This window comes from Calidris pugnax, unplaced genomic scaffold (assembly GCF_001431845.1).
Source record: "Calidris pugnax isolate Ruff unplaced genomic scaffold, ASM143184v1 scaffold324, whole genome shotgun sequence".
Classification (NCBI taxonomy): Eukaryota; Metazoa; Chordata; class Aves; order Charadriiformes; family Scolopacidae; genus Calidris; species Calidris pugnax.
In genome coordinates, this window is record NW_015091153.1 from 443847 (window position 1) to 470792 (window position 26946).

Below are 26946 nucleotides of genomic sequence, written 5' to 3' on the forward strand. Positions count from 1 at the left end.
ACGATTGTTTGAGGAAATGGCCTGTATAACTGCAGTGCTGGAATTAGGGCCTGAGTGATGATTTGTGTCACTTATAAAAAGTGAAATGGCAGGGAGTGGGGAGGCAGGGCCAGGGGAAGTCTGGGTCCCAGTAGAATATATTCAATATTACGGCCCCTCCATTAGTTTGGGCAACAGGAGTGGACAAACCAGTTTTATTAATAAAGATGTTCCTCTTGTTATGACACTTCATAAAGACTCAACCATCCAAGCTCTCAGAGCCTTCTGGAGAGGAGCAGAAGAGAGACAACTGGAGAGAAGCATCCATCCACCAACCTACACACCTCCCTCTGCCACCACCGGCTCCTGGTAACGAAGCGGAGCCAGCAGAGAATCATGGAATGGGTTGGGTTGGAAGGGACCCTTAAACCCCTCCCAATGCCACCCCCTGCCCTGGGCAGGGACACCTCCCACCACCCCAGGTTGCTCCAATCTCCCTCCAACCTGGCCTTGAACCCCTCCAGGGATGGGGCAGCCACAGCTTCTCTGGCCAACCTGGGCCAGGCTCTCACCACCCTCACACCAAACAAGTTCTTCCCCACATCTCACCCAAATCTCCCAATTTCTGGTTGAAAATCCTTCCCCCTCGTCCTATGGCTCCACTCCCCAAACACCAGCCCTGGAGGGATCTAAAAGCTGGTGCTGAGGGCCATGGGTCAGTGGTGGGTTGGGCAGTGGTGGGTTGATGGTTGGGCTTGATGAGCTTCAAGGTCCCCTCCAACCCAGAGAAGTGGTGGAATCGCCAGAGAATCACAGAACTTTTTAGGTGGGAAGGGACCTTAAAGTTCATCCAGTTCCATCCCTTCTGGTGGCTGGGACATCTTCAAGGAGACCAGGTCGCCCAAAGCCCCCTCCATCCTGGCCTTGAACCCCTCCAGGGATGGGGCAGCCCCAGCTTCTCTGGCCAACCTGGGCCAGGCTCTCACCACCCTCAAAATAATTTCTTCCCCAAATCTAACCTAAATCTCTCCTTTTTGAGCTTTAAACCCTTCAGCCTTGTCCCATCACTCCCCTCCCTGATCCAGAGTCCCCCCCCCAGCTTTCCTGGAGCCCCTTGAGGGACTGGAAGGGGCTCTAAGGTCTCCCCGGAGCCTTCTCTTCTCCAGGCTGAAGATCCGAAGCCCCCACCTTCCTTCCAGACCTTTGCTTCAGACTCCTTAGACGATGGCCGTAGTTTTAATTACCTTGTGTTAATGAGTCAGAGCTGTCTCATTAGGGCCGACTTAGTTAATACCTTTCAACTTTTAACGGCGACGCTGAAGTTTACAGCCAACACTGAGGCCGCCTTTCATCACTGGGGCTGTTTTAAACGGGATTAGAAGAAGATTTTACTAACGATTAGCAGCGCTCACCACCCCCAGATTCAGCGGGAGCCTGACTCCGGGCGCTGCTCCACGTCTCCAGCAGACGTTTGGGAAGCAGGGACCTTCCTCCACCTCCCTCCTCATCCTCAGGCAGTGGCCCTGGGGGCAGGGGGGACGCCTGGAGAACAGGGAAGGGGGTGCGGGAAAAATGTGTCACCTGTCCCCGCGGAGAAGAAACCGTCTCCGTGACCTTGGGAAGAAGGTTTTTTTGTTTTTAAAAAAGCAAGCCCGTGCGGGGCACGTAGGAGGCAGCTGTGTCAGGGCAGACCCCGCTGTTGGGAAGGGATCGCGTAGAAGAAATCCAAAAATAACCCCCGCTAAAGACCTAGCAACCAAAAACATGTTTACACACCCGCCGAAAGCTGGGGAGATACGGGGGGTACAGCAAGATCTGCTCGTCTATTTTCAGTGGCCGGTCCCTCTTCCCCCTCCTGGCTTCCCTCAAAAGTTGGCTTTCCAGCCTTTTTTCCCGCATAGAAACAGCAAAGGAAAAGGAGGAAAAAAGGGTATAAAGCATAAAAGACGGGGTCGGTACCGGCTATGGCGGGGGGAAAGCAGTGAACAGGTCAAAAAGTGAAATAATTTTATTTTCCTTTAAACTAAAAAGGGGAAAATTGGCACTGCCTTCGCAGGAATTGTCTCCAGTTCAAATGGCTCTTGTGCCCCTTTTTTGTCCCCCCTCTTCTGCTCTTCCCGTCACCCTGTCCCCACACAGCGACGGCAAGACGCCGATCACTAATTACAGCCAGTGGAAAATTAACTGGGCCGTTTATCCCCCTGCCCCAGCTGAGAGTGAACCCCCCAAAAAAACCCATCCCAATTTACTCTGGATCAAAGCGGTCTGTTCCTCTGGGAGCAGTCCCCCGAAAATCCCCTCAAATGGGGGAATACCTGAAAGAGGAGGAATCCACAGGGATGAAAACACGGCGATGGGTTGGGAACAGGGATGAAAGGTTTAGAAATGGGATGGAGACGCCGGAGCCACCGCAGGGAAAGGACACAGAGAGCCAGGAGTTGTCCCAAAAACGCCGACCCTGATAACCAAAGAGCCACCGACACCCTCCCATTTAAATGGCCTTTTTCTAAAGCAAAATGTACCCAAAGGTCTTAAATAATCAGGGAAAAAAAACCAGGCTGAATCCTGTAAGAACATCTCCCTCCCCAGTGCCACCCCGAGCCTGGACTGGGTTTGAACTGGGAAGAAGCTTCCCATGCTGGAAGAGATAACACAGCACCTGCCTGGGTGAGAAATAAATCAGATTATCTTCTTGAAAGCTCCAAACTTGGGATGGTTATGGGCTCTGATGGGAGCTGCAGGCACCCAGCACCCCCGGGAAGGTCAGGGTGTCCCAGGGGGTGACACGGAGCCCACAGCCCCTTTGGGTCCCCTCCGTTTCAAACCAAGGGTTTGGGAAGGAGCTGAGGGAAGTGCAACCCCTTCTGATCCCTCATCAAGGCTTTGCTTTGACATGAGTCCACAAGAAGAAGCCACTTCTGGTGGGACAATCCATGGGGGCTCATCGAAGGTCACTTTTTTAGTGCCTAAAAGGCAGGAGAAGCTGCTGGGGGAACAAAGCGGAGGTAGAGCCCACCACTAGCCCCCACCCCAGCTTCAAATTCCGATTTATTTTTAATATTCCAAGCGAGCCATTGCGTTGCCTCGTCCAGCTCATGGCATGGATTTTCCTCCACCAGCCCCAGAAGTTGCCGCTGGTTTTAGCTGCTGATGCTCCCAACGCTGGTCGGGGCGGCTCTGGGGTGCAGGGTTCACGAAGGCTCTTAAAAACCTTCAATTTGAAGCTGATGTAGAGAATAAAGGACCAAAAAACCCACAAACCAAAACCCAAAAAACCAACCAAACCACACCAGGACTTACTTCCAGGGAGAGATGGGGGCTCCGGGGGATGAGTCAGTGCAAAGGGCTGTTTCGGGGTGACTCGATCGGTCAGCGAATGGCTACAGACACCAGGAATTCGAGGGGAAGGATCCTCCCAGGAATTCACAGAATCACACGGGGTTGGAAGGGACCTCCAGAGATCACCCAGTCCAACCCCCTGCCAAAGCAGGGCCCACCCAGAGCAGGTCCCACAGGAACGTGTCCAGGTGGGTTTGAATGTCTCCAGAGAAGGAGACCCCACCACCTCTCTGGGCAGCCTCTGCCAGGGCTCTGCCACCCTCAAACTCAAGAAGTTCCTCCTCACGTTGAGATGGAACTTCTTATATCCCAGTTTGTGCCCGTTCCCTCTTGTCCTGTCCCTGGGCACCACTGGAAAAAGACCAGCCCCATCCTCCTGACACCCACCCTTGATGAGATCTCCCCTCAGCCTTCTCTTCTCCAGACTAAAATGACCCAAGTCCCTCAGGCTCTCCTCATAAAGGAGATGCTCCAGGCCCCTCAGCATCTTGGTAGCCCTCTGCTGTCCCCTCTCCAGCAGTTCCCTGTCCTTCTGGAACTGGGGAGCCCAGAACTGGTCCCAGTGCTCCAGCTGGGGCCTCCCCAGGGCAGAGCAGAGGGGCAGGATGACCTCCCTCCACCTGTTGCTCACGCTCTTCCTGATGCCCCCCTGGATGCCATTGGCCACCACATTGCTGGCTCCTGGGCATCCTGGTGTCCACCAAGATTCCTCGATCTTTCTCCTCAGAGCTGGTTTCCAGCAGGTCACCCCAACCTATCCTGGTTTGGGGGTGATTCCTCCCCAGGTGCAGCACCCTACACTTGCCTTTATTGAAGTTCACCAGGTTCCTCTCTGCCCAATTCGACGGGAAGGAGCTTCCCATCCAACAGACACAAAAACCCGAATGAGATCCGCAGCTTGGAAGCTGCAGCTGAAGGGGTTTAGACTGGAAATAAAGCTTTTTTTTCCCTTCCCGGCGAGAGCAATTAACTATTAGAACAACTTAAGCAAGGGCCGCGGTGAGTTTTCCATCACTGACAATATTTTCCGTCAAAGCCGGGATCGTCATTATTTAAGACCCGCTCTGGTTTGAGCAGGTATTGAAGGACGTTCTAGGAAACGGCGCACGAGGTCAGGTTAGATCCCCATGAATCACAGCGGGATGAATTACCCGGATTCTAACATTTCAATATTAACATGAAGAATTGTCAGAATTACCCATAAGCAGCAGGCTGGAACAGCGAAAAGGAGGAAGCAACCACCTTTATATGTCATTTGTGGGAGATTGGGGGAGATTAAATTTAAATACATTGTTGTTTGCCTTAATTGCTTGTTTGAATCCGATTTTAAGGTTGTATGATTGAAGTCCTCAGATTCCTCGATCTTTCTCCTCAGAGCTGGTTTCCAGCAGGTCACCCCAACCTATCCTGGTTTGGGGGTGATTCCTCCCCAGGTGCAGCACCCTACACTTGCCTTTATTGAAGTTCACCAGGTTCCTCTCTGCCCAATTCGACGGGAAGGAGCTTCCCATCCAACAGACACAAAAACCCGAATGAGATCCGCAGCTTGGAAGCTGCAGCTGAAGGGGTTTAGACTGGAAATAAAGCTTTTTTTTCCCTTCCCGGCGAGAGCAATTAACTATTAGAACAACTTAAGCAAGGGCCGCGGTGAGTTTTCCATCACTGACAATATTTTCCGTCAAAGCCGGGATCGTCATTATTTAAGACCCGCTCTGGTTTGAGCAGGTATTGAAGGACGTTCTAGGAAACGGCGCACGAGGTCAGGTTAGATCCCCATGAATCACAGCGGGATGAATTACCCGGATTCTAACATTTCAATATTAACATGAAGAATTGTCAGAATTACCCATAAGCAGCAGGCTGGAACAGCGAAAAGGAGGAAGCAACCACCTTTATATGTCATTTGTGGGAGATTGGGGGAGATTAAATTTAAATACATTGTTGTTTGCCTTAATTGCTTGTTTGAATCCGATTTTAAGGTTGTATGATTGAAGTCCTCACATCATTAAGTGCTCAAATGCAGCTAATACATTTTATAAATGACTTGCACAATTTCACAGGCAAAGAAGTTCAAGATAAAAAGCAGCCAAGAAAAAAAAAAAAAAGAAAGAATTTAAAAAAAAAAAAGAGGAAGATCACCCGTGAGTGGATAGAAAATGCTTCAGATGAGCCTAAAGCTGGAATGACCAAAAAGTGAAGTCCCAGCTGGGTGTTTTTAAAAAGCCCCAGCCCTCAGGAGTCATCAGAAGAGAGGTTTTTTGACCCATTTCTACCCTAGAAAAATAAAGGCGTCCCACGATCCCCACGCAGCCTCAAAGGACGCGCCCTGGGGATGCAGAATTATCTGGAATTTTAACGGAGAGACCCACAAAAGGCATTAAGATATTAAAGACGCTGAAGGATTCGGGGGGGGTGGGACAGGGGGGGTATCCTGGGACCAGTAAGAGCTCCCCAATGCGTCACAGCCAGAATAATTTGGCAACTCAACATGCGCCGTTGGCGGCCAGGAAAACAAAGTGTGCGAACATCACTTAATATCTAATTAAAAGCCACCATTTCCACCCCCCCACACCCTCCTTCTTCTCAGCATTTTGAGGTTGAAACACTTCAAAACAGACAAATCCAATTCTCGCCGGGCTCCGCAGAGCACCCACAGGAGCCTCAGTCTCTAATCGCTCCCAATTAAACCAATAATTGCACAATCCCCCCCTTCCCAGTTCCCCCCATTAACACCAGGATGCTGCACTGGAGAGACCCTGAGAGAAAGGGGAGACCTTGGGAAAGCCAAAGGGAAAAAAAAAGCCTCATAAAACCCAGCAAAAAAAAAACAAAAAACAATGCAGTGAAAAGGTGTGTTTCACCTACAAGAAAGGTCTTGGGAGCGAAAAGGGGATGTGGCTCCCTCCAGGAGAGAATCAGTTGCCTGAGGAAAATGGGCAAGAGTTTTACAAGGCCGTGGCCAAGCCCTGAACACCGTCCCTGCGGAGAAAAATTCACAATGGGGCTTGTTTGCTTTGCTTTTTTTTTTTTTTTTTTTTTCATCAGTTGCCTGAGGAAAATGGGCAAGAGTTTTACAAGGCCGTGGCCAAGCCCTGAACACCGTCCCTGCGGAGAAAAATTCACAATGGGGCTTGTTTGCTTTGCTTTTTTTTTTTTTTTTCTTTTCTGCCAGCCCAAAAATAGACTCTGGCAGTTTGGGGTTCCAGTAACACAAACCATCCACTGTCACATTCCCAGCTGCTTTAGGGAATATTCTCCCGCGGAAAGCGAATCCCCGTCCTTGGGTTAAACACCCAGGGAAGAAGATGAGCCACGTTTGGGGGAAACATTCCCAAGGGACCAGGAGAATGTTTGTTGGCCCTGGGGACCAGGAGTGTGTTCTCCCCCCAGGGCTGTGGGACGGGTGGAAAAAACACCATCAGAATAACAAATCCGGCACAAAAGGTGGCAGATTTCATTCCTTCGGAGCGCCCCGCGCTTGCTCATAACCTGGATTTACACACTGCAAATCCTCTGATCTGATTACCTCCCGTGATCACGTAAAACACCGGCTTTAAACTCTTTGCCTCCGTGATAAAACAGCCACTTTGATTCACGGCGACACGTTCCCAATAAAGTATCCTGTAAACGTACCTGTCCGCAGCCGGGGGCATTGCACACAAACGGCCTGTCGTCTCCCATATTTCATGCAGCTGAGCCAAGCTGGGGAGGAAAGGAGAGGAAATTGTTAAATAAGCTAAAAAAAAGAAAAAAAAAGAAATATTAAAAATATCAAGAGGAGAAGCTGGCCCTTCGCAGGGCTGTAATTAATCACCGCCGCGCTCCCGGGGAAGGAGGATCTCTTTGTGCCCTGGATACAATCGGGGAAGAGAAATTAAATCCAAGCCAAGTTTAAATAAGACTTTGGAGGGCCCGGGTGATTTTTCACGTACGAGGAGAAGCCACCAGGGCTCTTTGGGGACGGTGACAGTGAGAGAGCGGGGAGGGAAGGAGCAGGACTTTTCCCACCCTGGGCTGTCACCAAGGGCCACCAAGGATTCTCCAGAGGATCAAGGAACTTTCTGCATCTCGGTATCACCACCTGCGAGATAGGGACAACCCTCAGCTCTTGTAAAGGACCATCCAGAGCAGGAAAACCTACAAAATACCCCCCCGATGGCGGGTGTCGAGGACGGGGACACCCCCTGTCACCCCCCACTTAGCATTTACAAGCGAAGACAGTGACAATCTACAGGAAGAAAAAAAAAAAACCAACACGGCGCAAGCAAGAAGCCATCAAATAAATCCAAGTCCTCTCTACGTCCGAGTTATATTTTCAATGGGAGAGAACTCAAATTTGTCATTTAATTAATTAAGGGATTATAGGAGTGGTGCTCCGTTTTACAAGGCAATAATCTGGCTCCCCAGTGGGTAAACTCCGAGGCTGATGGCAGGGGTAGTTTATCACCGATTATAGCCAAGGATAACAAAACACTCAGCCCTATTATGCTACAAGTGAAGCTATTCTTATTAATAAAAAATAAGAGTAAATAAAGTAACCCCCCTCCCCCCCCCACCTCGAATTCAAGAAATAATGGGTCCCCTCCACCCACTGATATTTTTACGGCAGGATTTTTTTTTAAAAAAGCTGTAATAAAGCAAACGCTGTCTCTACAAGGGGGGGGGTTTGCTGCGAGAAGACGTTCTGGCTCTTGGTGGGGCTTCCAGCATCTTGGCTTCGGCTCCCCACATCAGGTCCCCCATGGCCAAAAGCAGAAATGAGCCCAGACCGGGGCCAAAACGCCTTCAAAGGAAGAGCCAGACCCTTTTAGCCCCATTTTTGTTTTTTATTCTTTGCATTTCCAGGCCCTTAATCGGCGCGGGCACATGCACCCGGGGTGGGGAGGCTCGGTATTTTTAGGAGCCGTATGAGAAAGGGCTCCAAGAATGTGCTTGAGGGTGGGGGGGGACGTGCTAGAGAAAACAGCCCCTCCTTCTGCTTTGGAAAAAGAGGCAGAAAATCGATTATTGCTTAATATGAAAAAAAAAAAAGAAGATTAATTTTCTATTCTAGGGTGGGTAAAAGGGGTGGCTGGAAGGGGTGGAATTCCCCTCCCCGACGGCGCTAGCCAAAAGCTACGGGAAAGTAGCCACGAAGGGGTGTTCTCGCCCCACAGAAGAAGGGGAGCGAGGGCCACGGCGCTCAACCGCGTGGGGATTTTGGGAGCGAAGGCCCCGGGGGGGCCTCCCGCAACCCCAGGCTCACAATGGAGAAACAAGCCCTGGCACCAAGAGGAACGGGCGGGCGGCCAAAAGGCTGCCCGGAATGGGAGAGGAGTAATAATAAAGGCCGTGGAGATGGGGAGGAACAACCAACCCCCACCCCAGGAAAGGCCACGGGGGTGGAACGGGGCTGGAAGAGGTGGGGGTGGCGTGGGGGGACGACAGAGGCTCCATATCAAAGATTAAACCCCGGTGAAGGCCAGCCTGGAGGTGACAGATGAGGGCAAGGCGCATCCGAGCGAGGACAGGTTAAGACAGGGCTCTTCCCACCGTCCCTCTGAACTTCCACAGCTCCAAACTGGGAACTGGAGAAGCCAAAATACTGAGGAGAAGCCAAAATAGTCCACCCTGGCTCCTGCCTGCTAAAAAGAGGGGTCTCACCTCCGTCCACGACTTATCCTCCTCCATGAGGAACCTCCTCCATGAGGAACCTCTTCCATGAGGAACCTCCTCCAGGCCCTGGAGATGACTTCAAGCATCTGCTGTGTCCTAACACGGACACAGGAGCTGCTGTCACAGCTGGTGACCAATGCCAGGCTTCCTCGAGAAGCTTTAACGTACAAAATCAGACTCTAGAAAGGGGGGGATCAAAGAGGCCAAACCTTCTCGTGATACCGAACCCCCTCTCACACCAACTCCCTGACGCCGCAAAGACAAGACGCACAAAACCCATGAAATGCCTTTTCTCGCCTGCACTTGACCAAAAATATCGAGTCTAAACCTTCATTCACTGCACAAAAAGCCGAGCTCAGAAGGAGCCAAGAGACAGTGAATGGTCCTTCATCACCCTTCGGCCACCTGGGCACACTGCTGGCTCATGTTCAACCGACAGTGGACCAACACCCCCAGGTCCTTTTCTGCCAGGCAGCTCCAGCCACTCTTCCCCAAGCCTGGAGTGTCCATGGGGTTGGTGTGACCCAAGAGCAGGACCCACCACTTGGGTCTTGTTGAACCTCATCCCACTGGCCTTGGCGCATCCATCCAGCCTGTCCAGATCAACACTCCCACCTAACTTGGCGTCATCTCCAATGATTGAGCAGCTCCAAGTTCAGACCTACGGCGCCGGAGCAAAGTCACCAGACTTGACAGACAGCAGCAAAGTCACCAAAGTTCAAAGGATGGTTGTAATGTCCCTTCCTGCCAAAGCCAGGCTGGTGCTGGAGGCGTCTAAAAAGCTGTTTAAATCACCCTCCTGTGTTTAAACTCAGTTGCGTGGGATGAGGTTGGGGATGAGTTTGTGTCATCAACAAACAAATCCTATTGTTAAACACGCGGCGTAATTATTACGGAGGGAGAGGGCGGAACTTCACAGCCAACCCTGTGCTTTTTTAATTAACACAGCTCCGAGAGCCCTCCTTCCCCCCCATCAACCTCCTGCCTTCGCCAACGTGAAGGACTTCAGGGTCTCTCTACCTCATATTTATGCTTCCGATGCATATAAAAGCTGCAAAAAGAAACCCCCCAGTTTACTTGATCTTGCAAAGTGTCAGGAGGATTCACTCATTCTTTAAAGAAAGATTTAGCTGCTCGTTCGCTACGGAATATGAGTGGTATGTACATACGTGTGCTCAGATTTATATCGCATTTAGTCAGGATAAATTGCTTCAATAAATTCCATTCTTAAGAACAGGCAGAATAAGCAGATGATTGGATACTGGGAACACATTCCCATTCCTCTTCCTGCAGCCGCGGGACAGTATTTCACTCTTTTGATGATTTTTAGCATGTTGGAAACAGCAAAGGGGAAGGGAAGACACGCAGACCGATTACTGGAGCCTCCTTCAAAGTTCTGTCAGCGCACACCCGACAGGCAGCTGCCGCCTCACGGGAAAAACAACCCAAAAAAAGGACATTTTCAACCCAAATAGCCTGTAGCAGATCTTATTCCCACCTTCAGCCATGGCCACCTTCAGCCCTCGCCAGAACAAGGGGACGTTTGTGATGCTAGACATTGGCCACCCTCCTCCATTTCTCCAGCTTATCCAAGAGCAACGATGACTTTTTCCTGAAGTTAAATCTCGTTCTCAATTTGTTGAGGACGTCCCCTCTTCTTCTGGCCCAGAGATAAGGCACAGGAAGGACATGGAGCTGTTGGAGTGGGACCAGAGGAGGCCTCGGAGATGCTGGGAGAGCTGGAGCTCCTCTGCTGGGAGGGGGGGCTGAGAGAGTTGGGGGGGTTCAGCCTGGAGAAGAGAAGGCTCCGGGGAGACCTCGGAGCCCCTTCCAGTCCCTCAAGGGGCTCCAGGAGAGATGGGGAGGGACTCTGGATTGGAGCTGTTGGAGTGGGACCAGAGGAGGCCTCGGAGATGCTGGGAGAGCTGGAGCTCCTCTGCTGGGAGGGGGGGCTGAGAGAGTTGGGGGGGTTCAGCCTGGAGAAGAGAAGGCTCCGGGGAGACCTCGGAGCCCCTTCCAGTCCCTCAAGGGGCTCCAGGAGAGATGGGGGGGGGACTCTGGATCACGGAGAGGAGTGATGGGACGACGGGGAAGGGTTTGACACTGAAAATGGGGAGATGGAGCTGAGCTGTGGGGAAGAACTTGTTTGGTGTGAGGGTGGTGAGAGCCTGGCCCAGGTTGTCCAGAGAAGCTGTGGCTGCCCCATCCCTGGAGGGGTTCAAGGCCAGGTTGGAGGGGGCTTTGGGCAACCTGGGCTGGTGGGAAGTGGCCCTGCCCAGGGCAGGGGGGGGCACGGGGAGGGGGTTTAAGGTCCCTTCCCACCCAAACCATTCTATGAATTCAGCTGGAACAGGGCGGTAAAAGCTTTACCAAGGCAAAAACCCCACAAATGCTCCTACCTGGGTCCTGGGGCAATGGAATGTCCTCACCACTGGGGCGTGAGATATTTGCAGTAACGAGCTCTTGTGAAAGTGTGGCTGTGGGTAACGACACTAAAAAAACAATTAGAAGTCTGACTGTGGCCCTTTCTGTGGCATCGGGCTGTTGCTGCCACCCAAGCCACCGCTTCTGCTGTGGCTGTGGGGATATGGAAACTCTTTTCCTCTAAAAAAAAGAGGCTGCAAAGCTAAAATAGTGTGTTTGAAAAGGGGATAGAGCATCTTGGATGAAAGGATCCGTAAACGCCAAATGTGCTCTTGAAAACACGGATCCAGCTTCTCGGGTCTCTTCTTCCCAAACTGCTTCCAATTGGGAGCTTTTTTACATGGGTTCCGTGAGGTGCCAAGGCGGGTCCTGGGGGAAATCCTTTTCGGGAAGGCTGGTCTTTCATGGCTGTTGGTGATGCGTGTAATACGTCTAAATTCCTTTTCAGGGAGTTAAAAATCTTACCCCGAGGTGTCTGTCTAGACAAGGATAACGGGCTGCGTTTTTTCTTAATGGCTTAGTGGGATGGGACCACTTAATGGCTCTGGGACCACTCCAGTTTATGGCCTGGTGCACCGGGGGGAGGGCACCATATGGGCTGCCTTTTTTTAATTCTTCCTACAGATATTACTTTTAAATAACTAGAAATGTTGATTATTGAGGTAAGCAAAACCAGCTCTTGCCCAGACTGGCGTCCCAGTGGCCCCCTCCAACTCTCTCAGCCCCCCCTCCCAGCAGAGGGGCTCCAGCCCTCCCAGCATCTCCATGGCCTCCTCTGGCCCCGCTCCAACAGCTCCATGTCCTTCTGATGTTGGTGGCCCCACAGCTGGAGGGGGTGTCTCCCCAGAGAGGAGCAGTGGGGCAGAATCCACCCCCTCGCCCTGCTGGCCACGCTGCTGGAGATGCAGCCCAGGATGTGGGGGGCTTTCTGGGCTACCAGTGCATGTTGCTGGGGCGTGATGAGCTTCTCGTCCACCAACACCCCCAAGTCCTTCTCCTCAGGGCTGCTCCCAGTCCATTCTCTACCCAACCTGGATTTGTGCCTGGGATTGCTCTGATCCCGGTGCAGGACCTTGCACTTGGCCTGGTTGAACTTCATGAGGTTGGCATCGTCCCACCTCTCCAGCCTGTCCATGTCCCTCCGGATGCCATCCCAGTGTGTCACAGCACCACACAGCTTGGTCTCATCAGCAAACTCGTTGATGGCATTCTCAATCCCACTGTCCATGTCTCCAACAAATATATGTTAAACAGCACTTGCCCCTTCCTAATGAGCAGCTGGGGTCTGGAAACCACCTCAAGCCAACACTTGTCAATCTGACTCGCGCCTCTTCTAGTTTGCAAAATTCATAGCAACTGGTCCCTCATCCCGTCCAAGAACCTTGTTTGGTCTCTTTACCCTCCCGTGTCCAGCAGTCTCCGATGGTGGCCCAACATCTGCACCCAACACCGGGACCCTAAGAGCTCCCCCCAACCAAGAAAACACTTTTTTCCTCTGGATCACATCAAATCCTCATTTTTTAAAAAAACACCCACTTTTCCTTCAACCTCAGCGTTAAGATGGAAGAAACTGCCGGGTCATTAACTCGGCTGAACGTTGGGGGAGAGAATTGCTCTGAAAAATGCTCTAAAAATAAGGCTCTATTGTTGTCCTCGCATGTGACTATTGTTATGGCAGGAATGCTCCTGCCCAACGCTCTCCCATCCGCGCCTCCCAAGACAAGCCGAAGTACTTCAAATCCTTGGGCTTATGCAAAAATCCAGTTTGCCAGCTCAGCCCCCCCAGTGCAGCCCCCCTCCCCCGCCATCTCCAGCCCCGACATCTCCAGCAGGAGCACATCTCTGCTTTATTCCCCAGAAATCGTGAGGATAAACTTTACATTAATGCGACCGCAAAAAATTAAAGCCCGAGGTTGCACCAACTATGAAGCAAAACCAAAAGAGCCGCGGAGCCACCGCCTAAAAATAAGCTTAAAGGGGAACAGAAAACAAAAGCAAAGCATCTCTCTGGGCTAAGGAAGATCCGAGTAAAGAATGAGCCACAAAAATGGGCTGGAAGGAAGAAAATCGCTAGAGATTGGGACATGGAGAGGAAGGACATAACGAGGGAAGTGCCTGTAAATTAAGACTGACGGGGAGAGGTGTTGGTGTAGAAATAAAAAGGCTGTTTGTTTCCACCAGATGAACCTGTAGGTACGACCTGGCCTCTCTCGCTCTATATTCTGGTTATAAAGTGGTTGTTTTTCCGCTCTCTGGAAAAATATGGATGTTTTTCAGATTCCACTCAAAGGCTTCGGTCCCCCATCGCGCTGTGTTACCCCTTGGGTTTGCAGCCTCCAAAAGACCAAACCGCTTGAGCTCTGTGCTGCCAAAAGGGACAAGTTAGGGAATTTCGGCATCGGTTTCAAAAGTCTGCCAGGAGTTAATGCCAACGGTGGAAGGGAAAGTGAGGAAAAGAGAGGAAAAGCAGATAAATCCCCCCCAGGGTGACTGTGCTGGCGCCCGGGTGGCAGGATCGGTGCCAACACACCGGGGTGACGATGGCACCCAGCACCCCAAAAAGGCTCTTAGCAGGGGTTCTTGGGCGAGGAAGAGGAAGAGGACACCCAGATGGTCCAGCCGGTGGCCCGTCCCACCGCAGGATACGGGCTGGGGCTGAGATCATCACCATTTTACTCTCCAAAACATGGCCCAAAAAAAAGCACCCTCGACAGTAAGATTAAAAATCAGGGCAGCACTGGCCTCAGGCAGGAAGGAACAAGTCCAAGCAAAGGTGCAGCTAAAGGTAAAAACGTCTTTCTACACATGGGGAGATGCAGAAAACCTGTTTGCAATCGTCCCCCGGGGCTATTAAATAGGGCAAAGAGTTTTTAAGAAGGGCGGAGGAGCCAGGGAGGGTTGCGGTTTTTGTGGAGAAATGAGTATTCAGCGGGAGAAAAGGCAGAACTGGATCAGAAACAGCGTTTTTGGAATAATCCCCACATTTACCCCCCCCAAAAAAGAGAAAGGGCTCTTCATCTCCTCGGATTTTTGTGATGTACAAACTGCACTGATGACAGAAGCTTCTTTCCTCCTCCATCACTTCACTTCTTTCCCCCTTTTGGTGTCGCCAGTTTAACTCCAGAGGTAAAAACACAGCTTTAACTTTTTCTTTTTTTTTTTTTCCCCTTTATGAGACTGAGCTACATGGGATTAATTCTCAGAGACTAATGAGTGGCGAGGCCATCCCAGATCAATTTGGGTAACTTTGCAGAGACCTGGGAGCCCTGCCAAAGAGCTTTAACAACCCAGCAGCCCGTGATACAAACAAGCCTATTCAAACCCAAATAGCGCTCAAGACACCAGCCCCAGGCCCCAAGGACAGGCAGTACCGCTGCTACTGGGGAAGAAAAGAGATAAAAAAAACCAAAAACACCACCATAAACGAGATTATTATAGATGGCTGCGCAGGATCTGTGCTGTAGCGTACATCTTACTGCAGGAGAATATACAAGAGAATAGGAGGACCCCAGACAGAAGCTTTAATTGCTGCCGGGAGCTGGAAGAGAGGTTGGTTGCAATGAAAAAAAAAAACCACCAAAAACCACCAAAAACCTGCTTTTTGGTAAATACGAGGGTTTAGGAAAAAAAAAAAAAAAAGCAAGCTTAAGACAGCCATTTCTACTCCAGCAGCCAAAAGAGAAGGAAGTAAAAGGCACTGCCCCAAGCTCTCAAAAATAGTAAAGAGATTTGCCACTAAAATGCAAGGAAGGAAACATGTTGCTTTGAGACCGTTCCAGGAAAGGCTCTTTTATTATTTTTCGAAGTGCAGTCATTAACAGCTCGCTGCCTCCGGCTTCCTGACCATCCAAACCAACACTCAAGCACTGGGAGCTCCGGACAGGCCGGGGGTCCCTGGGGTCTCGGAGGTGGCTGCACCCCCCAAAATGCACGGAGGGGGGACCCCAGTGCTCCCACAGCCCTGGGCTGGGGTCTGGCATCAGCATTCCCCACCCTGGATTAATGTACAGCACCGTGGGAATGATTCACAGCACCTTAATCCATCATAGAGGATGTTAAAAACATATAAGTCGAGTTTTTCCTTTAAAAAAAAAACCCAAACCCAACTATTTTAAGATTTAAGCCCCCTCGTCGCAGGGTTGGCTCTAAGAGAGGGAGGGTTTGGTGCCCAACCTGCTTTTAGGTGCTTTGTAAAGGTAATTTGGCACCTAATTCCCACCACTGGCTCCCAAACTAAATGAAGTGCCCGCAGGGACAGGGGGAACCAGAGCTTGTTCTGCTCCTTTGGGTGCCCAGGTCTCTCTCTGACTATTTACCCCCAGCTCTTCTACACCCAAAGCTGTTGCGAAAGATTTTCGGGTTTCAGAGGGAGAGGCCACCACCGAGCTCTGTGAAAAGGCGCGGGCGGCCGTTAGCCCTGGGCTCTGACTTCATAAAAAATAAAAAAATAAAAAAAAAAAAAAAAAAAAAAAGAAAAAGTTATTTCAGGGTGCGAGGGAAGGGGTGAGAATGTTGGCTTTGTAACCAAAAAAAGCTCCAAGAGAGCTTAAAAATCCTCAGCCGGGAAAAGAAGGCCAAAAGCCGGGGCTATAAAACCTGCTTTAGAGGCATAACACCCCTCTGCTTTATAAGCTTGATAAAGCAAACCCAACTGTATAAACTGGAATATTGGCAAGGAACTGGCCTGAAGTAAATCTCCGACAGACAGCCCGGATTTAACCAGTCGTTAAGAGTTAACCCCCAGCGCAGGGTCGGGAAAGCTAAGTCCAAGCACTCACCATCGGGATGGACCTTGGGATGGACCTTTTTGGGCCTTTAGCACCGCTCTCCAGGATCTTCTGTCCACAAAAGCATCCCCAAATACTATTTATCACCTCAATAGCATCAAAGCTGAGCTTCACCCTCAATTCTCCCTTCTAAGCACCTTAAAATACCCTTGGAGTTTCATCACCCCCACGAGCTGCAGTTGTTGCTGTCAGAAGATCGACCTTTCCTACCAGGCATGATATTTGGCCCTAAAATTGACTTTAAAAAGATGCTCTTCTCAGCTCAAAGAGGAGTAAATTAACAGCCCGGCTGCGAAGAGTGTTCCCAGGCGCTTTGGGAAAAGGGTGAAACCTCCCACGAAGCTGCAGCCGCCACCGACGGTCGCTCCTCTCAGCGCGATGGGGTTGGGGAGGGTCTGTCACCGTCCTGTTGAACGTCAAACAAACTCCAGCCAAAGCACTGACCCAACCCAAAACGGGAGGCTTTGCAGAGACCAGAAAAGCTTTCTCCCCTGTGCTCAAAACAACAAACCTCCTCGGCTGAGAGCTCCATGAGGCTTCTCCCAGCAGAGCTTCAGCACAACCCTCCCACAAAGACTAACGAGTTCACCGTCACCATCATTTGTTTCATGGTGCCTCCAAAGGATAAAAACCATTAGAGAAGCTCAGGATCAAAACCTCTCCTCATTGTCCAAGAGTGTCCTCACGCTGGCCGGTCTCCAGCTCAGATCTGGCCTGGCCTCTCAACGTCGGAGGAAGGTGTTGGAGAAAGCCTGTGTCACCTCGGGGGTGAGCCCAAGGTGACACCATGGGTGGACAACATGAAGGGAAGGATTTGGGGGAGGGTTTAAGCTACACAGAACACCGTGGTGGGGAAAAAAAGCAAGCGAGACCAACCGCAAGAAGCTCAAGTGATGTAGAACCTCCTTCAGGAGGTCCTTCTGCTCTCTATCATGGAGCTGAGGGACACCGGGGTGCAAGAGCTTCTGGGGTTTGGTGTTTTTGAGGGGTGAGGAGCTCACGTTCCATGGCACTAATAGTGCACGGCCTCCTCCTCCTCCTTTCAAGCTCAGATTCCTGAGAGAGAGGTAGCTGCTGCTCTTCAAACACCTACTTGAACGGGTCCTTGCCAAACACCACCACAGCGGCCGTAGCTTGGCACAGCACGCGAGGTTTCTCCCGCTCGGCGCCAAGAATCAGATTTTCTAACACAAAAAGGCATCTGTCCAAAGGGTTTCCAAACCTTTGATGAGCATAAGACAAAATCCAACACAAACCAGCAAGTCAGCAACTTCCCCGGGCAAGACGACGGAGAAAGACCGTCTCTAAATAATCACACGCCAAAGTTGTGCTTCCCAACCCAGATTCTGAGGAAAAAAGATGGACTTTATGGGACGTCTCTGAGGAATTTACACTAAACCACAAGGGAGAAACCAAACTGCAGGACCCCGAGAGCAGAGAGAGCAGGACACACTGGCAGTACCTACGTAGGATGCTTTATGGGAGCACCCAACCAACTCCCATCAAATCCAACCTCCCACCTCAACACAGCAACAAGCAAGGCCCCAGTTGTGGTTCATCATCGACTGGTTGCTCCAGGATCTCCTCCAAAACAGGAGACACCCCATGGAAGACCTCAAGCCTCTCCACAGAGGTCAGACTTCCAGTTCCCACCATTGCTGCCACCTCCCAGGTCAGAGCAGACCCCGCACCTTTGGCCAAGACCCAGAGGAACATCTTGTTACCAGGAGCAAGAGTGAGGCCAGGGTGACAAAGGGTGAGAGCAGAGCTGTACCCAACTCTGAAGAGCAGCTCTGAAAGGGACCCGGGAGCCCTGGTGGATGACAGGTTGCCCACGGTCCAGCAATGCATCCTTGTGGCCAAGGTCTCCTGGGGTGGCCAGCAGGTGGAGGAAGGTCATCCCCCACCTCTGCTCTGCCCTAGGGAGGCCCCAGTTGGAGACTGGGACCAGTTCTGGGCTCCCCAGTTCAAGAAGGACTGGGAACTGCTGGAGAGAGTCCAGAGGAGGATGATGAGGGGCTGGAGCATGTTTCCTCCAGACTCTTCCCAGTGGTGCCCAGTGACAGGAGAAGGGGCAACGGGCACAAACTGGGACACGGGAAGTTCCATCTCAACATAGTGTAGGGCAACAGAGATGCTGAGCGGCCTGGAGGACAAGAGGAAATAGGCCAAACTTGGACATAAGAAGTTCCATCTAAACACGAGGAGGAACTTCTTTCCCGTGAGGCTGGCAGAGCCCTGGAAGAGGCTGCCCAGAGGGGGTGCTCCGGAGAGATTCCAAACCCCCCGGATGAATCCAACCTGCTCTGGGTGACCCTGCTCTGACCGGGGGTTGAGGGAGATATCTCCAGAGGTCCCTTCAGCCCCATACCATCGTGTGACATGGAACAAACCTTCCTCCACCACCTCAAGCAACAACCTTTCCTTCCCTCCTCCACACCACGGCCACGTGAACCCTCGCTGACTGCAGAGAGAGATGCTCCAGGGCACAGATTCCCCGGTGGGAACCATTCCTGGGGTTGGAATTTGCAGCCGGAGAGAACAGACTCTCTAAAGGGCAAGCTCTGGATCGCTACGGCTCTGGCATCACCTCCTGCTCCTTCGTTAGCAGCGATACATCCTCAGCTCTCTACGTCTTCCCAGCAGGGACAACATACTGCGAGAGATCTACTACGGGAGAGAAAAATAATTCAAGTTTAAGAAAGGGAGGAAAGACCTCAGAGACCCACTGCTCCTTACCCAGCAGAGATAATTATAAGAAAGCCGTGACAAGTCTTGGAGAATGCATTATTTTACCTCGGAAATGCCTCAGTGACCTAGAAACCCAAGTCCCATTTCCTGAAATTATTTAGCCGCTTAAGAGCCCTTGTTTCAATGAAAGTGAGTAAGGAACAAAAAAAAAAAAAGCTGCTGAAAACGGGACGTAAGAGCCCAAGTCACGGAATCACAGAATTGTCAGAGTTGGAAGGGACCTCTAGAGATCGAGTCCAACTCAGAGCACATCACTCAGGACAGCATCCAGGAGGGGCTTGAAAACCTCCAGAGAAGGAGACCCCACCACCTCTCTGGGCAGCCTCTTCCAGGGCTCTGCCACCCCCAAAGTCAAGAAGTTCCTCCTCACGCTTAGATGGAACTTCTTATGTTCAAGTTTGTGCCCATTTCCTCTTGTCTTGTCACTGGGCATCACTGAAAAAAGACTGGCCCCATCCTCCTGACCCCCACCCTTGATGAGATTCCCCCTCAGTCTTCTCCAGACCAAAAAGCCCCAAGTCCCTCAGCCTTTCCTCCTAAGAGAGATGCTCCAATCCCTCCATCATCTCTGTTACCCTACGCTGGACTCTCTCCAGTAGTTCCCTGTCTCTGTTGAACTGGGAAGCCCAGAACTGGACGTAGTCTATTCCAGTTGTGGCCTCCCCAGTGCAGAGCAGAGGGGCAGAATGACCTCCCTCCACCTCCTGGCCACACTCTGCCCCACGCAGCCCAGGACTCCATTGGCCTCTTGGCCACAAGGGACATTGCTGGCTCCTGGAGAGTTTCCCATCTACCAGGAGCCCCAGATCTTTCTCCTCAGAACTGCTTTCCAGCAGGTCCAGCCCGAACTTCCAGTGATGCCTGGAGTTCTTCCTCCCCAGGTGCAGGACCCTCCACTTGCCCTTGGTGAACCTCATGAGGTTCTTCTCTGCCCAGCTCTCCAAGTGACCCTGGATGGTGGCCCAGCCCTCTGGAGTGTCAGCCAGTCAAACCTGAGCGTATTTTCCCAATGAATAGTTTTAAAGGAAGATCAAAATCAAGGCCGCATAGAGTTAAGGATGGAAGAACCTCTTGTGTCAGCGACTACCTACGGATAAAACCTTTGAATTTTTAAATCCAATGAATTAAAATCACCAAAACGGCACCAGCGGGAGAGGGGACAGGAAGGCACCACGTTCTCCTACCGACGCCTGGGCCATAAAGTAAAAAATATTTTGTCCCACCTGTTATTATTTACATCACATGTGGGCACTTTTATTTATTTAGCATTGGAAGGCGCGCACACATTTTACGGCATCGTTATTTGAGATGCGAGGCCTAAAATCAGAGGGGAGCAAGAAATATTCCGAATATAAGCAATGTCTAGAAATCCGGGACATTATTGTGAGTTGTTTAAGTAGGAGTGCGTTCTGCCTTTGGAGTGATTGCCTTTTAGCAGCCAACAAAGCAATGATTTCCCTATATATAGTTTACATAATTCAAAAAGGCAAAAACCTTACACAGATGAAGGATAGGGCGTCCTAAACGCGGCTCAGACAAACGGGGGCTCCGTGGGCATTAAAAATAGAGAGCTTTCCAAAAAAAAAAAAAAAAAACAAAACAAAAGGAAAAGAAAAAGAAAACAACGTGGGGCAGAAAGATGAAGCAGAGAAGAGCGAGCATCCCTCGGGAAGATTCTCACCATCTCCACGAGAATTTGCTCATCAAAACGCTGCCAACACGCTCAGGATTGTGTTAAATAAGAAAATAAAAATTACATTTCGTCACGTTGGCTTCATTCATGGCTGGGTCCCAACGAGGATCTGGCCGATGCTCGCTCCGATATAAACTCTCTGGGATTTTTCACAGTGAACTCCGCCGTAGAAAGACTGCTAACCCAAGTTAGGACGATGGTTGGACTGCAAGATCTTAAAGATCCGCAATTCTGTGATGAACTTGCTCAGGGCTGTTTTCATACAAGTAAAAATCAACCCCGCGCTGAGGGATGCTCAGCCAATGTCTCTGCTGTCACATTTTTGGGACCCAATGGTTCATTCCAGGAGACCTGGCACCCCAGTGACAACATGCCTGGGGATCTCACCTCCCTCTGCTCCTTGCCTGGCTTGATTCTACCAACACCCCCAAAAAAAAAATAGAGAAAAAAGGGAATATTCCTACCACTGGAACAGCAGAAAAATGAGAGAGTGGCTGCCAAGTCTACCTTCGGATCCCGCTGCAAGGAGAACAGCACGAAGTAGAAGAAAACTTCATATTTCACTGCAAAAAAAAAACACGAACTGGCCAAGCTCTCCCTGCCCACACACAACCTACTTCAGCCTCTCCAGTGGCAGTTCCAGCTCCTTTTCCAAACTTCTAAGGATTTCCAGCATCTTCAGGCGCGGACACAACCAGCTGTACCTCTAGAAAACGAGTCTATTTTAAACACCGGCTATTTGAAGTAAATTGCAAGCAGCGAGCGCTTCGTGATTTGAAGATTTGTTCCCTTCAGCTCAGCAGACTCAGCACCAATGAGAGCTTTTGGCAGGAGCCCCAAAAAAGCCGTGTTCTGCTCCAAGTCTGGTTTACTCGCTTTGGAAGCAGTTGAAGGGGTAGAAGAGAGCTCGGGAGGGTTAGTTCCACAGGTATAAGTACACTCCTTTTGGGTATTGCTTATTCCCCCAGCGTTGCCAAGTCCACTTCTGGCCAAGTCCTTAATCCACTGAAGTCTGTGAAAGGCTGCTTTTTTTATTAGGATTATTATTTTAAGTAGTAACAATGGTATTCAGAACGAGGTCTCCGCCAGCCAGGGCTGAAAATATTCTGTATAAGCACACACACACACACACACAAAAAAAATAAAACAGAAAGCTGGGCAAGAGCTCTGCTAACACCAGCACTGCAGAATGGCCCCAAAAGGCAGGGAAACAGGAATTTTGCAGCTTTACTCTCTTTTGAACCCCAGGCCCAACTCGCGTTTCACGCTAAAGGAGTTTCAAACATCTTTTTTTGGGGGAGGAGGAGAGGAAAATGTCTTCGTACAGCTTATTTTGGAGGATTTTTTCAGTAGTTGGGCCTCACAAAGAGAGCTGGGAGCTCTGCAGAGAGAGGAATACCCCCAGTGGGCAGCACGGCCCGTCGCTGGCAGAGGAGCTGGATTTTTTCAGGACCCGGCTGGCACGGCACCGCCTCCGCCTTCTCTCCCAACCCCAACGCGCTGCTTCTGTCAGAAAAATGGATTAAAAAGCTCCTGTCGCCCTGTCAGGGAGCTCAGCTCTGTCCATGTCCCCACACGGGATGGTGGCCCCTGCTAATATATGGCGGCGGAGAGGGGACATGGTGAGAGGGGGGACAATGGTGACGGAGAGAGGGGACACCAAGAAGGGGGACAACAGCAACGGAGAGAGGGGACAACGGCGATGGAGAGGGGGGACGCCAGCGATGGAGAGGGGGGACGCCAGCGATGGAGAGGGGACACTAAAGGAGGACAGTGGTGGCGGAGAGTGGGGACAACGGTGGCAGAGAGGGGACACTGAAGGAGGACAGTGGTGGCGGAGAGCAGGGACAACGGTGGCAGAGAGGGGGTTCACCAAGATGGAGGACAACGGCGACGGAGAGAGGACACCAAAGGAGGACAACAGTGGTGGAGAGGGTGGACAACGGCGGCAGAGAGGGAACACTGAAGGAGGACAATGGCAACAGAGAGAGGGGACAACATTGGTGGAGAGGGGACAATGGTGGCAGAAAGGGAGGACACCGGCGACGGAGAGGGGACACCGAAGGAGGACAATGGTGGTAGAGAGGGTGGACAACGTTGGCAGAGAGGGGATGCCAAGAGGGGGGACACCGGCGATGGAGAGGGGGAACACCAAGAGGGAGGACAGCAGCGACGGAGAGGGGACACCGAAGGAGGACAACAGTGGTGGAGAGGGTGGACAACAGCGGCAGAGAGGGGACACTGAAGGAAGGACAATGGCAGTGGAGAGGGAGGACAATGTTGGCAGAGAGGGGCCAATGGTGGCAGAAAGGGAGGACACCAAGAGGGGGGGAACCAAGAGGGAGGAGCAGCGACGGAGAGGGGACAGCGAAGGAGGACAATGTTGGCGGAGAGGGGACACCAAGAGAGGGGGGACACCAGAGACAGAGAGGGGGGACACCAAGAGGGAGGAAACTTCACCTCGGGTCAGTTTGGGCGCTCACCACCACCCCAGCGAAGAGCTCAGAGGAAAAAGAGGCAGGCCAAAAAAAAAAAAAAAAAAAGTCCCCCTCCACTAAATAATTAGCCAGCATTAAAAATGAGGTTTAGCCTTGGCGAAACCGCACGGGGCTGGGAGCTGGTTGAGGCACTGGATTTCTCATGTTTCAAAAAAACAAATGTCAAACTTTGGCGTGTGTTAAAACACAGCCCTGGCTCTATCCGGGCTGTTCTGCGCCGACTGCTGCACCAGCACGTGCCCCGCCGGGTGTATCGGGAGGGGGAAGAAAGCACACCAAAAAAATAAAAGGCAAGAAGCTCTTGGAAGGTTGCGAAATCGGACTTTGGAGAAGCAATTAAGCCAAACTCCCACGAGCCAAGACTAATTGCAGCGAAACACGCCGTAAATATCGGCTCTGAAGAGGGAGACGAAACCAGAGCGCGCCAGTATCAACCAGCAGTTTGGAGAGGAGCCTCTGGGCATACCAGTGCCTCCAAGGGCTGTGAACTGGGAGATACTGGTGTCCTCCAATGGGTGGCCTCTCCAGATCACCCACCGACACGTCTCCACCACTTGGAGAAGGGCTGAGGGCACAGATGGAGCTGGGCCAGCCCCAAAATCCTGCTCCTTCTCCAGCAGAACAAGGCAGTCCAGGGCCCAAACCTTTAATTTTTGGATGAGGGAGAATCATGGAATCATCTCAGTTGGAAGGGACCTTTAAGATCCTCTAGTCCAACCATCAACCTGTGACAAAAAAACGCATTACTAAATAAGCGGAGAAGGAGAAGAATTAAAAGATTCTCCAAAGACTTCAAGGGCCACGCCAGAGGAATTCATCAGCCAAAAAGCCAGGACGAATTACGATGCGAAGGTTGATTAAAACCTCAGTTTTATATTCAAAAGGAATCAGGGCTTTTGGTTCAGGCTCTATAAGCAGTTTCCTCCACACCCCAGCACCCAACACAACCCATTTCTAGCTCCCCAGGGAGACCCAGTCCCTTTCCTCCCACCCCCGCTCAGCCCCCACCACTCAGCGTCCGACAAGTTCCTCGAAACCAAAACCGAGAAACCAGATGACTACAAATAGACCCCCCCAAAAAAAATTAAATTACGGGAAGCAACAGGTCCCCAGTCCTGAGAGTCTCTTACACAGGAATATTTTCTGCCAGTATTTCCCCTCCAAATGCATCATAGCTGGGTGCTAAATGAGTGGAGAAGAGCAGCTGGAGAAATCTGGCCTCAATTTTTTGGGCTAGCATTGAAAAAATAAAAAAAAATTACCAAAAAAAAAAAAAAAAAGGCCTCAAGAAAGTCAGAAGGATAAATAAAAACCAAACAGAACGCGGAAAAAGCATCACATGTGATGCAGCAGAAAATGAGTCCAAAAGAAAATCCAACCCAGAGATCACGCTGCAAAAAACAACACATGCCCCACGAGGGCTGCCAAAATCCCAGTGTATTTTACTAAAAGCCATTTGAAAAAATATTTCCACCACAAAGAGGCAGCAACCGTCTCTGCAGGAGGATGTGTCCTGGATGCCCCGACCCACCAGCACAGCTCCAGTTCCCCGTCACAGAAAACCAGTGGATCTCACAAATGGGCTCCTTGGATGGAAGGAGGATTCGGTTTCTTCTCCTCAACCATCCACCGGTGCTTCCTCTCTCAAACTGCCCCATTTTTCCCCAAAACGGGTGAGGGAAATCTCCTGCCGCATCCACAAACCCCCTCGGAGCCACCCTGAGAACGTCCTCCACAGTCAGTGGCTCCTCCAGTGGGGCTCAGAGCGTTCGGAAGAGACGGGAATAAAGACATTAATGAGAAATCTGATATTTTTTTTTTAAGCCACATCCTTTTATTTTTGCCACCTTCCTCCATGGCACATCTACGCAATCACCAGCAGTCGTCTCACGGCGCTTCCAAGCAAACTCAGACCAGTAACAGCCCCGTCAACCAGTTTAAAAAGAGTAATAAGACTCACAAGGCACTGAGGTGGGCGAGTGTGTGACGGCGGGGACTCGGCAAGGCTCAACAGCAAGTTCATTTTCACCTGACACCTTCATAAATCACACAGAGGAAAGGGGAAAGAAAAAAAAAAATCAGAGCACTAAATACACACGGTGAGAAATGTTGGAGAAGCCTGGAAAATAAGGAACCTTGAGAAAACAGAAACATGAGCGAGAATAAGTAGAAATTAATGTTAGAAATGCCCTTCCGCGGGGAAAAAGTAAGTTAGAGAGAAAGATGAATCGCAAGTGGGAGGTTTAAAGCCTTCACAAAGTTTGCATAAAACTTTTTCCTTCTTCGAATCCCAGGAGAAAGTCCCGATTTCCACGCTCAGCCCCAAGCGATTGGGTATCGGGAGGATATTGGCAAATTGGAAAGCGTTCAGGAAAATATAGTTAAGCAGCTGGAGGGATTGATTTACAAGGCGAGATTAAAATAACTAGACGCCTGGTTCGGCTACGCCGTAACCGAGGTGGACGTGATAATTTTTTACAGTTAGTTGACGGGCAAGTGCCAAAAGGGAGAAGAAGCCTTTAAGGCGCTACAATTAGGTGTAACCAAAGGATTGGCATGTAATTAAGGAAGTTCACGGCCCGCGTTAAGGTTCCCAAAGCGGCAAGGTTCTATCAGATACCAAAATAGTCACCCGCTTCTCAATTCCCAACCAACTTCCAGCACCAGAAACCAAACACTCCTCTGAGAGAAGACCAGCCCGGCCGCGGTGAGGATTCCAAACCCCGCAGGTTCCACCAGCCCAAACCACTCCTTTTCTTGGGTGTTGGTTTTTTTTTTTGGTTTGTTTTTACCACTAAGAGCAAACAAACACCCCAGCACCCTCCAGCCATTACAGTTGGCAACAGTAATTACCCCACTCCTGTCACAGAAGGTGAATATTAGGCTCTGGCTTGAAGGGAGAAAGGATTTTTAACCCTCCTCATTTTCCAAACGGGAACCCGGCTGTTGAATCCACCTCCCACAAACTTCCCCGTTCAAACAGTGAAGCTATTCTTAGTCCTCGCTGAGAAAACCCCAATCCCACCCCCCCAAAAATAAAACCTGTCCAACAAATCCAGAAATGAGCCAGCAGTTCAGAACCGCCGCCGAATTCCTCTCCAGAAACGACTGCGTTTTAGCGACAACTATTTTTAAAGCACTTTGCCAAGAACTAGACAAGCCCTTCACAGCCCTTCGACACTGCTGGCGGGATAAAGTCCCTGCCCAAAAAGCCCCCAGGTGAGGCAAAATAAATTGGGAAGTTGGCTGAAGCGGCAGCGACGCTTATTTTGTACTCCTGAACCTTAAATGAAAACGTTGCCTTCAGAAGAACCTGAGCAGGGAGAAGTAACTTCGTGAAGAAAGATAAAGATGGGACTCAGTGAAGAAGAGGTGAGAAAGAAAGAGGCGGAAAGAGCAAAATCAGGACAACTCAGCAGAACCAGGTGTTTTGAACAGGGAAATTTCACCTCACAGCTGAACCAGCAAGGCCTGGGGGGGACTCCCTGCCAACATTTCGGGGGGTTGGGAACAAACCAGCTCTGAGCCATGGCCTGGGTTGTGCTCCCAAAGTCAGGGCTTCCGAGAGGCAACGGAGCCCACGGGGTCCCCGGCAGAGGAGCAAGCGCACGGTGACACCTCAGCGCTTCCACAGGGTCTCAGAAGCTCCAGCTCTCAAAGACCCCCAGCGAGAATTAAACACCGTTTCAGACTTTGGTAGAAACCACTTAATTCTCTTAGTTCCTCCTCTTTGTGTGTTTTTCTTGGTGCTGGGGGAGTCACCAATCCCCCTGGGACCATAAGCCCCCCACTTCCTGCAGAGCCACAGCCATTCACCAAC

At 50.9% G+C, this 26946-nt stretch overlaps 1 protein-coding gene across 1 annotated transcript in view; it reads right to left on the minus strand.

Moving 5' to 3' along the window:
• Nucleotides 1–26117, minus strand: part of ATF7 (activating transcription factor 7) — a 69676-nt gene extending 43559 nt beyond the window's left edge. The window contains exons 1-2 of the mRNA XM_014959303.1: nucleotides 25087–26117; nucleotides 6952–7020 (exon numbers count right to left, since the gene is read on the minus strand). Of these exons, the coding sequence (XP_014814789.1) occupies nucleotides 6952–6999 (48 nt within the window). The 5' untranslated portion in view covers nucleotides 7000–7020; nucleotides 25087–26117. The remainder of the gene's footprint in view (nucleotides 1–6951; nucleotides 7021–25086) is intronic.
• Nucleotides 26118–26946: the final 829 nt, after the last annotated feature.